Source organism: Nicotiana tomentosiformis, chromosome 6, assembly GCF_000390325.3.
Source record: "Nicotiana tomentosiformis chromosome 6, ASM39032v3, whole genome shotgun sequence".
Taxonomy (NCBI): Eukaryota; Viridiplantae; Streptophyta; class Magnoliopsida; order Solanales; family Solanaceae; genus Nicotiana; species Nicotiana tomentosiformis.
In genome coordinates, this window is record NC_090817.1 from 94,111,198 (window position 1) to 94,124,302 (window position 13,105).

At 38.7% G+C, this 13,105-nt stretch overlaps 1 protein-coding gene across 1 annotated transcript; it reads left to right on the plus strand.

Moving 5' to 3' along the window:
• Positions 1 to 2,857: 2,857 nt before the first annotated feature.
• On the plus strand, positions 2,858 to 3,706 carry LOC138894430 (uncharacterized). Its single transcript, XM_070179129.1, has 2 exons — positions 2,858 to 3,387; positions 3,490 to 3,706. The coding sequence occupies exons 1-2, from the start codon at positions 2,858 to 2,860 to the stop codon at positions 3,704 to 3,706; spliced, it is 747 nt and encodes a 248-aa protein (XP_070035230.1).
• Positions 3,707 to 13,105: the final 9,399 nt, after the last annotated feature.

Here is a 13,105-nt window from a genome sequence, read left to right on the forward strand (position 1 = left end):
ATCCGTAGTGGAATTAGCCTTGAAATGACGAAAGTCGAATTTTTGGAAAGTTTGATCGGGGGTGGACTTTTTGATATCGGGGTCAGAATTCTATTCTGAAAATTAGAATACCTATGTTATGTTATTTATGACTTTTGTGCAAAATTTGAGGTCAATTGGACGTGATTTCATAGGTTTCGACGTCGTTTGTAGAGATTTGAAATTTCAAAGTTAATTAGGCTTAAATTGGGGTATGATTCGTGGTTTTAGCATTGTTCGGGGTGATTTGAAGGTTCGACTAAGTTCGTATGATATTTTGAGACTTGATGGTATGTTTGGTTGAGGTCCCGGGGGCCTCGAGTGAGTTCCGGGATGGTTTCAGATCATTTTTCCTTGTTTTGCAACTGCTGGATCTTGTGTCTAGTGTTGTTCTTCGCGAACGCGAAGGGTCTCACGCATTCGCGAAGAAGGATTTTAGACTGCTGGGATTTTCCCATCGCGAACGCAATAAAGGAGACGCGAACGCGAAGAAGGGGCTGGGGAAGCCTACGCGAACGCGAGTGGGCGAACACGAATGCGAACGCGAGCGGGCGGAAGTGAATGCGAAGAGGAAAGGGAGCTAGGGGCCAGCCTGGCGTTAAGCCTTCGCGAACGCGACTCGTGTCTCGCGAATGTGAAGGGTAGAGGTCAGAAGGCATTGCGAACGCGAATAGGAATCTTGGCAGCACATTTTTGTGCATCGCGAACGCGAAGCTATGGTCGCGAACACGATGAAGGCATTTCTGGGCAGAATTAAAAGTTCCAAAACGGGGTTTTTGAGTTCATAACACAAAATCAAACTGGGAGTTCGCTAGAAGGCGATTTTTGGAGAGATTCTTGTGTGTGTGTTTGGGGTAAGTGATTCTTATCCAGTTTTGAATAATTTCCATGATTATGCCTTTGAATCCATCATTTAATGGGTGAATCAAGTTGAAAATTTTAGAAAAACCCTCTTGGTTTAATTTGAAGATTTGAGGGTCGAGTTGAGGTCGGATTTTGGTAATATTAGTATGGCTAGACTCATGGTTGAATGGACTTTCGGATTTTTATAACTTTTGCCAAGTTCCGAGACGTGGGCCCCACAGGTAATTTTTGGGGTGTAATTTCGGATTTTGTGAAAAATATTAGTATTTTGATATGGAATTAATTCCTATAATTTTGTGGACTGAATCAAATTAATTATGGCAAGATTCGAGCCATTAGGAAGTTGATTCGTGCAGAATAGAATTTCTGGAACATTGTTTAGCTTGCTCGACATTGAATTCGTCTTGTTCGAGGTAAGTAACTCTTCTAATCTTGGAGCTGAGGGTATGAACCCTGAATATATGTATTATGTGAATTGTTGGGAGGTGACGCACATGCTAGGTGACGGGCATGTGGGCGTGCACCATAGAAATTGTGACATAATTGATTCCGTGAAATTTTGTGGTCAAATAATCTTGGCATTTTCTATGTAGTTTTATGTGTTAAAAAAATTGAGCTAAGAATCATATTAAAAATCATGTTGAGGCTATGTGCTAGTATTATTGGGGCCCACAGAGGTCATATTACTGTGAATTATTTGTTTAAATTAAAGATTTATACTTAGTCATATTCGTTTTATTACATATCATAGCTCAGTCTCTGTTGCTATTTATTGATTCATCATATCATCATTTTGGGCTAGTTTTATGACATTCTAAGCCTGAGAGACTGGAGAGATTGATGACTGAGTGAGGTCGAGGGCCTGATTGTGAGGATAATTATGGGATCGGGCTCCACGCCGCAGCAGGCCATATTGGCTTTATATACTTTATTGTAGCACATGAGTTGTCCATGCGGATACAGATATTGATACTATAGCACGTGAGTTGTCCATGCAGATTATAGCGCTTGGGTTGAAGGAGCTCCTCCGGAGTCTGTACACACCCCCAGTGACCGCAGGTACCTACTGAGTGCGAGTGCCGAGCGATTGGGAGGACTGAGTGACTGTGAGGACTGAGTGACTGGGAGGACTGAGTGAAATGATACTCTGAGAGTATGCATATGATTTTATCACTGAGTTGCATCGCATTGACATGCACATTTGATATACAGGCATAGAGATGCATTTTTCTCATGTTGTACGGTATCACGTTATTCATGACTTCTCACACATACTGGCCTATGGGCATAATGATGCATTTTTCACTAGCTATCTAGAAAGAAAATGAAACATCTTATTTACTGTGGCAAGGATTTTTGCAAAAAATTACTATTTTCAAACTTACTTATATTTGTGGTAAACAATTTGGATTTTCACTGACACACTGGAAAGGCAGAATTGTTTTCAGAAATCATGATGTAGCTGAGCATTTATTCTTTGAGTTACTTTTTTTATTACTCGCTTTATGTTGTTATAAACTATTGTTGGTTATTGGAGTTAGACCCTGACCTTGGTACAAGCTCGTCACTACTTTTAACCTAAGATTAGGTTTGTTACTTATTGAGTACATGGGGTCGGTTGTACTCATACTACACTTCTGTACCTTGTGTGCAGATATTGTTTGCTGATGTTGATGTGTTCGTTAGAAGCTGGATCTGAAAATGTACCTGCGTTCCGGTTGTAGCGGGCTCTTGTTCATGGTAGCCTTAGATTTATAACAATCTGTTCATGTACATTTCGAACAGATGATGTATTATTTCGTATCAGTTTTATAAATTATATTCTTAGAAGCTCATGATTTATACTAGCAGTTCTTGGGGAATGTATAAGATTATGATTTTTCTTTACTTAAGGTTCTTTAATAGTTGATAATTGGCTTATCTAATGGGTTGGGTTAGGTGCCATCACGACTAGTTGGATTTTGGATCGTGACACATGCCAACAGATCCACTAATGCAAGATCAATGGAGGTGGTGCAATGACATGGTCATTTCTTGGTTGCTTAACTCGCTCAGCAAGGACATTGCAAAGAGTGTTATTTACTCTCAGACGGCTGAAGAGTCGTGGAATGAGCTAGAGCAGCGTTATGGACAATCTGACGGGACTAAGTTGTTCCAGTTACAAAGAGAGCTAAACAACATCAACCAAGAAACTAATGATGTGGCAAGGTATTTCACTAAGCTGAAGAGAATCTGGGATCAAATGAAGGTCCTAAATACTTTTATGACTTGCAACTGTGATTGCAAATATGGTGCAAAGTCACACAACGACAAGATGAATGAGGACCAAAAGCTAATACAATTTCTGATGGGGCTGAATGATGTTTACAGTGGAGTAAGAGGTAATATCTTGATGATGAAACCACTCCCCACAACTGCACAAGCTTACTCAATCATCTTGCAAGAGGAAACTCAAAGGGAGATACACTTGGGTATTCATGTCTCCATTGAATCTGATGCTTTTATGTTGAGTGGACAGAGATGAAATGGACAAAGGAGTAACATAGAGAACAAAGGAGGAAATCAGCTTTCTAACTCTGATCTGAGGAAAAATGAGTTGTACTGCAGATATTGCAAAAAGACAGGATATATTAAAGAAAAATGCTACAAGTTGGTTGGTTATCCAGAACATTTCAAGATAAGAAAACAAAGGAAAGAGGGCTATGGAAACCATCAAGCTAATGCAGTAAATGCCGAAGAAGGAGATAGTGCAGGTACTGGAGAAAATGCAGTGCTAACTTCAGTCAACAGTCAAGGGTTTACCAAAGAACAATGTGAAAAATAAACCAAATATTTCGGACAGTGCAAGGATCCAGTGGATCAACCTCAAATTCTGAGCCTGGTGTTAGTGCTAACCTTGATGGTACAGATTTTGTTCTACACATTTTTACCTCTTTCTTTTCCAATCTTTTTCATAATACTTGGATTATTGACTCGGATGCAACACAACACATGGCATATGATAGGAACCTGCTTCATAACATAAAGAAACTTTCAAATCCCATCTTTGTTAATTTACCTAATTCATACAAAGTAAAGGTTACCATAGTAGGAAGTTTATTCTTAAACTAAGATCTTGAGATCCATAATGTGCTTGTTGTCCCTACATTCAAACATAATTTATTGTCAGTATATTAACTATGCAAGCAAGTTAATTGTATTCTGATATTTACTAAGCATGGGTGTTTTAAACATGCCCCTTCAATGAAGAGGCATCAGCTTTTTGGTGAAGCAACAACAGGTCTTTATATGCTGAAAGATAACACTTCCCAAGCCCTTTCCAAGCTTTATGTTCAAGTTTCTCCAATTTTCAGTCAATTACCTAAGTGCAATGCCACAGAGTCTTGTTCTTTTGTGTCCAAGTCTGCTTGTTCTAAATCTTTGAGTCATGTTTGTTTTGAGTTTTTAAGTCCTGTTTGTCATGAAAATTTGAATGAAAGAACCAATGAAATTATTCCTATTTGCAATGTTTCTACTCTTGAAAGACTTTGGAACAATAGATTGGGATATCTACCTTATCATGCAATGAATAACATTACTGAAATTCCTATTACTTTCAGAGAACTTAAAGATTTTCCTTGTGAAGTCTGCCCCATGGCAAGACAATCTAAACTACCTTTTCCAACCAGCACTATTAAATCCAAGAAATATTTTGACTTGATTCACATTGATACATGGGGACCTTACAATACTCCAACATATAAAGGAGAAAAGTATTTTCTTACTATAGTGGATGATCTTTCTAGAAGTATCTGGACTTATCTCCTTTACACAAAATCAAATGCCTTTCCTATTTTGAAGTCCTTTTTTGCCCTTATTGAAAGATAATTTTCTGCCAAAGTGAAAGTAATAAGATCAGATAATGCTTATGAATTAAGAACATGGAACATGCCTAAAGATTATTTTTGTTCTCAAAGAATAATTCATCAAACCACTTGCATTGCAACTCCACAACAGAATGGAGTGGTTGAATGCAAACATAGACACTTGCTTGAGACTTGTAGAGCTTTATTATTTCAGTCACATGCCCCAAAAAAATTCTGGGGGGACTGCCTTCTTACTACAATACATTTGATTAATAGGTTTCCTTCTAAAGTTCTTCAAAACAGGTCTCCTTATCAAGTAGTCTTTGGAAAGCAACCAGATTATTCTTATTTGAAGCCTTTTGGATATTTGTGTTTTATATCTACACTTTCTAGAAATAGGGACAAGCTAGATCCCAGGGCTTTACCAGGTATATTTTTAGGTTATCCCTATGGTAAGAAGGGATACAAAGTTCTTAGTTTGCAATCAAATCAAATATTCATTTCAAGAGATGTGAAATTCATTGAAAATATCTTCCCTTTTTCATATTCAAAACCTATATCACAATTGTTTCCTGCTTGTTTTCCTTCATCTACTGATTCAGCATATCAGCCTCTGATAATTCAAGGAAAATCTACTTCACCTGAACCCTCATCACTCAAAGACACTACATCTCAATCACATGAACTACCAACCACTTTAAATCAATCCCCTGAAGTTTCTTATGATATAAGTTTTAGTCCAAATCATTACTCTAGGTCTCCTGAACTTTCCCCTACTCTTGATGAAGTGTTATCTACAGCAGAAGAACTGGTTTTGCGCAGATCTGATAGAATACATAATGCACCTAAGTATTTATCAGATTACATATGCAACTTTGCTTACTCTGTGATTTCTCCTAACCCCCCTTTTTCTTCCTATTCACTCATTTTTTTCTCTGCTTTAACACAACAAAATAAAGATATAGTTAATTCTATATGTCAGATTGTAGAGCCTACTTCTTACCAACAAGCAATGAAGCACCCGGGTTGGCAGGATGCCATAGAAAAAGAATTTGCAGCACTTGATTCCAATCACACCTGGGATGTGGTAAAGCTGCCTCAAGGAAGAAAAGCTTTGCTCTGCAAATGGGTGTACAAAGTTAAGTTAAAGTCATATGGATCCTTGGAAATATGAAAAGGCTCGATTAGTTATAAGAGGAGATATACAACGAGAAGGAATTGATTATACCGAGACCTTTTTTCCAATGGTAAAGATGACCACAATTCGATGTCTTTTAAGCATAGCAGTTAAGAGGAATTGGATTTTACACCAACTCGACATCAATAATGCCTTTCTACATGGCAATCTGGACAAAGAGGTTTACATGAAATTTCCTTCTAGTCTGGCAGCTCCCCCTTCACACGTGTGTCGATTTCGTAAATCACTATATGGACTTAAACAGGCATCACGCCAATGTTATGCTAAATTATCTTCTGCTTTAGGGAATAGAGGATACACTTCATCTTTGAATGATTACTCTCTCTTTTTTAAGACTTCTGGGAATCTCATCACTATTTTGGCCATCTATGTCGACGGCATCTTAATAACTGGGAACAATCAAGAAGATATTGATGAAACCAAATATTTTCTTGATACCGAATTTAGAATAAAAGACTTGGGAGAAGCTCACTACTTCTTGGGTTTGGAGCTTCTTCGAGAATCTGGAGGATTAGTCATCACTCAACGAAAATTTGCTCTAAAACTTCTCTCTGTGTTCGATTGTTTAGAAGAACGATCAGCCTCAAGCACGTTGGATCCAACTATCAAAATTTTAACTAATTGCGGCACTCCTTTGAAAGATCCTACAATATATCGGCGGCTCTTAGGAAAGTTAAATTTTTTGATGAATATCAGACCAGATATCTCATTTGATGTTCAAACTCTAAGTCAACATATGCAATCCCCTTGCACTGGGCATTTTCAGGAAGCTCTATATACTCTAAGATATCTAAGTGGAGACCCAGGACTTGGATTATTCATGTCTCCGGATCCCTCTTTTCAGCTCTTGGCCTATTGCGATTCCGATAGGGCATCTTGTTCCGATATACGACGATCTATAAGTGGATTTTTTATAAGTCTTGGAGGTTGTCCGGTGTCATGAAAATCAAAGAAATAACCGATAATCGCCCTTTCTTTGGTAGAAGCAGAATACCGTTCTATGTGTCGGCTTGTTGCAGAAATTAGTTGGATTGTCCGCCTTCTACAAGATCTTTCAACTCCTCCCTCCTTACCTGTGTTGCTTCACTGTGATAATCAATCCGCTATATATATAGCTAAAAATCATGTCTTTAATGAACTAACCAAGCATATAGAGCTTGATTGCAACTTCGTTCGTGAGAAATTGCTAGATGGGTTGATTTCGCTATCCTTCGTTCCTTCTTCTTCCCAAATTGAAGATGTATTCACCAAAGCCCTATCTAGGCCTCTTCCCGATCAATTATAAGCAAGTTGGGAGTCCGATCTACTGGATCCCACTTGAGGGAGGTGTTGCCGGAAAGAAAATCGACGCAACCATTTCACGGTCTTTGGACAAAGTTGTTGGGAAATGTTAGTGCTATTTGTTCGAATGATGTGAAAAATATTTCACGGTCTTTGGACAAAGTTGTTGGGAACTGTTAGTGCTATTTGTTCTAATGATGTGAAAAAGAAAGGTGCGTAAGTCTAAAGGTATCTTGGACATAAGTGAGACAGGGTAAACATCTTCTCTTTCATAACTAGAAATATTCTTTCTAATTCCTTGTATATAAATAGGTCATTGTACAAAAACTATAAGATCAAGAAATCAATATATAAGATATTGGAGATTCTCCATAATTTTTCTCACTGATCGACGGGATATAATGTTTGATATACTTATATTATTTCAGAAGTGTCTAACTATAGGACAATCCAGGAAAGTATGCTCATCCGAATTTTTACACATAGGGCAAGTAGCATCAATATTGATACCAATATATAGCTAAGATATGAAAATACACGAAGTCTTTACTAGCCATTTGTCTTTTTTTTATATAAATATTTTTCTTTCCCTTTTTCTTTTTCTTTTTGACTCTCTTCAGACAAAAGTGACTCTTACATTACCTTCGTCATCTGGATATATTTAAATAACGTCGAATTCTTGTTGCACATTGATATATCTTGTCTTGGTGCCTCCTTCCCTCTCACTGTTGTATTTTTATGCTATTTTTGTATTGGGAAAATATATTTTGTGCCCATTTTTACCTAAACACTTAAAATGAGGATCTTATGACCTTTGAACTATTCTGAAGTAGAGTTATTATACTTTTATTGGCTAACATGACAAAGAAAGTATATACACTTAACTAAAGAGTGTAAAAAGATTAAATTGCATTTTGAATAGAAAATAATGTGAAAAAGGCGCATTGTGCACTTAAATTTGGATTTGTGGTCTCTTAAAATGATAATAATTCTATTTTACCCAAAGAATGATACGCTTATTGCAAAGTTAAAATGTATAATTAAAAAGGAGACAAGTTAGAAGAGTATTTATGTATTATTTATTTTTTAAAATTTATATGTACATACTTTGACTATTTCATCAAATGTTTTTTTTTAAAAAAACTAAAATTTATCTTATAAGCTTAGAGAATGATTGGATAAACTTATAAATAAAAGATGCTCATAAGCTAACCGTGATTTCCAGCATTTGATACTTCATATACCACGTATGAGAACAATAGCATATGCTTGATTTTATGTAAGCGATGTCGCATTTAAAACGTTAATTACTATAACTAATAGTAGTAGATGTATAAGGAAAAATACGACATGATACGTGGCCGCTTAAAGGAAGGACACGTGAAACACAAGATGGAGATGGCCACCGAACATAGCTATTCCGTTTGTCACAGGAAAGAATAATGATCATAAAAGGAGTATTAAATGCATTGCGTCCGGTAACATTTAATATGAAATATTTCACAGCATTAAGGATGATGGTCCGTTACAAGGAATTTGGCATTTATGTCTAACGTTACATCTGCATCAATGGCCCTCATAATTGACATTAAAGAAGGGCATGATCCTAGAAGTTCCTTCTCTAGACATAGCTATAAATAGAGAGCTCGGTGATCATTGTAAGGGGGAATAATTTTCTGGCTTAACTTATGTTACACTTTATACAGAGTATTTCATATTTCATCAGTTATTTCATTACTTTTTGGATCGAATTAATTCACTTATCTAGAAACCACGAACAAATTCAACTGTACCATTTTTTGGGTAAACAGTTTGGCGCCCACTGTGGGGCCTAGAAAGCCGTACAATTAAATTGATCCTTACCTTTTTTACTAATAAGTTTGATTATTGTTGTCTTAGCAAATATCACAAGCCGAGTGCGGCCCCAGAACTAATCCCGAAGCGGTTCAAAATGCCCGAAGTGCCGAAGTATGATGGAACTTCATAATCGCAGGAACACATTACCACTTATACAATAGCAGTGAAAGGAAATGATTTGGCTCCTCACGAAATTGAGTTCGTGTTGCTGAAGAAATTTGGTGAGACTCTCACGATGGGAGCTTTAACGTGGTATTCACTATTGCTCGAGCATTTCACAGATTCCTTGGAGGTGCTCGCGTATTCTTTCATCAAGACTCATGCCGGTGCCAGAAAGGTGCAGGCCCGAAAGATCGACATATTCAGGATCACGTACGGAGAGTCCGAGTTATTATGGGAGTACGTCACCCGGTTCTAGAAGGAAAATATGTTACTACCGGTGGTCCCAAATGAATGGGCAGCTGAAGCATTCACTAAAGGTTTAAATCCAAGAAGTACGGATGCTTCCCGGAAGTTGAAGGAAAGTTTTCTCGAGTTTCAAGCGATGACTTGGGTGAATGTCCGCAACCGGTACGAGTTGCAACTAAGGACCGAAGATGATCAGGTTGGATTCCCATCATCGACCAAAGGACGAGAGAAGAACAGAGAAAAAATAAAAGATGATATTGACACGGATAGACGAACTTCGAGGGGCCGGTTTTTGCCCTACGAGCGGACAGAAGGCCGCGACATGAGTTTTAGTACAATAAACAAGTTCACCATTGATAGAAGGACAGATCATGGCCGAAACAACAGATCACTGCAGGATAAAGAAATCTAGGGGACGCGAGATCCTTCTTACCCAAAGTTATTAGAGTATAACTTCAATATCAGTGAAGTAGAGTTGGTGTCGGCCATGAGGAATATCAAAGAGGCATGATTCCCAAGACCTATGAAATCCAATCCTAGCTAGAGGGATCCCAATTTATGATGTGAATACCATGACACTAACGGCCACCGGACTGGGGACTGCCGACACCTCCGGGAAGAAGTGGCAACACTGTTAAAGAATGATCACCTCAGATAATTCTTGAGCGACCGAGCTAAAAATAATTATGGTCGGAGCAGAGGCGACGCTGAAACCTCGAAAGCAGGAGAAGAACCTCCACGCCAAACGATCAACATGATCTTCAGAGGGAATGAAATTAACGGGGTGACCTTTTTGGCAGCAAAGAAGACAAAAGTATCAATAACTCATAGTAAAAGGCTCCGGGAAGACAATATCGCATTCACGGATGAAGATGCAGATGGATTACTGCTGCCGCACAATGACGCACTGGTAATTTCTTTAAATGTATTGGATTTTAAAATTAAACGTATTTTAGTGGATCCAGGAAGTTTCGCTAATATTATGCAATGGAGAGTACTGGAGCAAGCTAAACTCACCGGAAGCATTATCCTGGCAACAAAACTCCTCGCTGGATTCAACCTCACAAGCGTGACAACTCAAGGAGAAATTTTACTACTTACAGGCATTGAGGTAGTAATGAAGACAACTCTCTTCGAAGTGGTAGATGGAGACATGGGATATAATATCATCTTGGGAAGACCATGGCTGCATGAGATGAAAGTTGTGCCTTCAACATATCACCAACTGTTAAAGTTTCCGACACCCGAGGGGATCAAACAGATAAGGGGTGATCAACCTGCAGCAAGGGAGATGAATGCAAATTCGGTTTCTAGTAGCAAAGTAAAGGAACATGCGGCATACCAATTACCGAAACCGACACCTGCCCTCGAGCCAGAGGAAGATAATTCGGGGACAGAAGAATCAGAACAATATCAGGTACCAAGGTATTTTCAAGTATCGGAAGAGATGGACGTGACGAAGTCCACGGAAGAAGAACTGGAGCAGGTTGCATTGTTCGAAGAATTCCTAGAAAGGAAATTCCATTTGGGAATAGGACTGCACCCGAAGCACAAGTCTACTTTTATTGAATTCCTTAAAATTAGTGCCGATTATTTCGCATAGTCGCACGAAGATATGACAGGCATCCCAACGGAGATAGTTGTACACAAGTTAAGTTTGGATCCCAACATACCTCCGGTAAGGCAAAAGAAATGCCCTATTGCTGAAGCAAGGAATAAATTCATCGAAGAAAAGGTAACTCGTTTACTTAATATTGGTTCAATCTGAAAGGTATGATATCTGGACTGGCTAGCCAATGTAGTAGTAGTACCTAAGAAAAATAATAAATTTTACATGTGCGTAGATTATAAGGATCTTAATCAGGCATGCCCGAAAGACTCATTCCCATTACCAAATATCGATAAGATGATTGATGCTACGGTCGAGCACGAGTTAATGAGTTTCCTCGATGCTTATTCTGGGTACAATCAAATCAAGATGAACCCGGGAGATCAGGAAAAGACTTCGTTTATAACGAGTTTTGGTATATATTGTTACAATATGATGCCTTCGGGATAAAAACGCCGGAGCCACTTATCAACGACTCGTGAATAAGATGTTTGAAAAACAAATAGGAAAGGCTATGGAAGTATACATAGATGATATGCTCGTTAAGTCTTTGACTGCAGGTAACCACTTGAAGCATTTGCAAGAAACATTGACATCCTGAGGGAGCATAATATGAAAGTTAACCGCGAGAAGTGTGCGTTCGATGTCAGTTCGGGTAAGTTCCTAGGATTCCTAGTATCACAAAGGGTAATTTAGGAAAATTCTGACAAAATCAAGGCCATAGAGGACATCCCAGATCAATTGTCTAATGTAAAAGAAGTCCAACGGCTCACAGGGAGATTGGCAGCTTTGAGCAGGTTCATTTCCCATTCATCAAAAAAATACCATCGCTTCTTTGCACTATTCAAACAGAAAAACAATTTTGAGTGGACATCGGAGTGTCAGCAAGCCTTGAGAGAGTTGAAGAAATATTTGTCAAGCCCTCCGTTGCTCTCAAAACCAAAGGAAGGTGAAATGTTACTACTCTACCTCGCGATTTCAGAAGTTGCGGTGAGTGCAGTTTTAGTCCGAGAGGACGAAGGTATGCAATCTCCTATTTATTATATTAGTAAGATTATAACGGGAGCAGAAACTCGCTACCCACATCTGGAAAAGCTGGTCTTAGCTCTCGTAGTCATCTCTTGGAAGCTGAAGCCCAACTTCCAATACCACCCGAGCTGTGGTAACTACTTTCCCTTTGAGGAATATCCTCCATAAACCCGAGCTCTCGGGTAGATTGGCCAAATGGGTCATCGAAATGAGCGAATTCGATATAGAGTATAAACCGAGGAAAATAATTAAATCGCAAGTCTTGGCTGACTTCGTGGCCGACTTCAGTCTGGGACTATTGTCTCTGGCAACTAAGGGGGCAATAATAGTGTCAGAATCAACATCGGAAGTTTGGACCTTATTTACGGATGGAGCTTCAAACGTAAAAGGGTCCGGGCTCAGAATAGTTTTAATCACGCCTTCTTGGGAAACCTTAAGGCAAGCCATCAGAACGATTTCTTTAACTAACAATGAAGCAAAGTACAAAGCTTTGATTGCAGGGCTCGAATTGGCTCGAGGACTTGACTCCGAAGTCATCGAAATCAAATGTGATTCGCAGTTGGTGGTAAATCAGGTATACAGATTTTTTGACACCAAAGATGAACATATGCAACAATACATGGTAAAGGTTCAGGCTCTATTGGAACGATTATGGGAGTGGTCAATAACTCATATCCCAGGGGAAGATAACGTAGAGGCAGATGCATTGGAAAAGTTGGGCTCATCAATAGAAATCCAAGGATCGGAATCAGGGACGGTAGTACAACTAATGAACTCAGCCTTGGACATAGATAGTTACTATGAGGTGAATTCGACTAGTTTGTTCTGGGACTGGAGAAACAAAATAATCGATTATCTCGACCATGGAAAGTTGCCTGAAGACCCCAAAGCATCAAGAGCGTTGCACGCCAAAGCTGCACGTTATAGCTTCAAGAAAGACCAATTGTACAGAAAATCCTTTCAAGGCCCGTTGGCCCAGTGCTTAGGAGTATCAGA

Coding starts and splice junctions, on each gene's coding strand:
- LOC138894430 (XM_070179129.1), top strand. CDS start 2,858: ATGCCAACAGATCCACTAATGCAAGATCAATGGAGGTGGTGCAATGAC. Junction 3,388..3,489: donor ATTGAATCTGATGCTTTTAT/GTTGAGTGGACA, acceptor GTTGTACTGCAG/ATATTGCAAAAAGACAGGAT.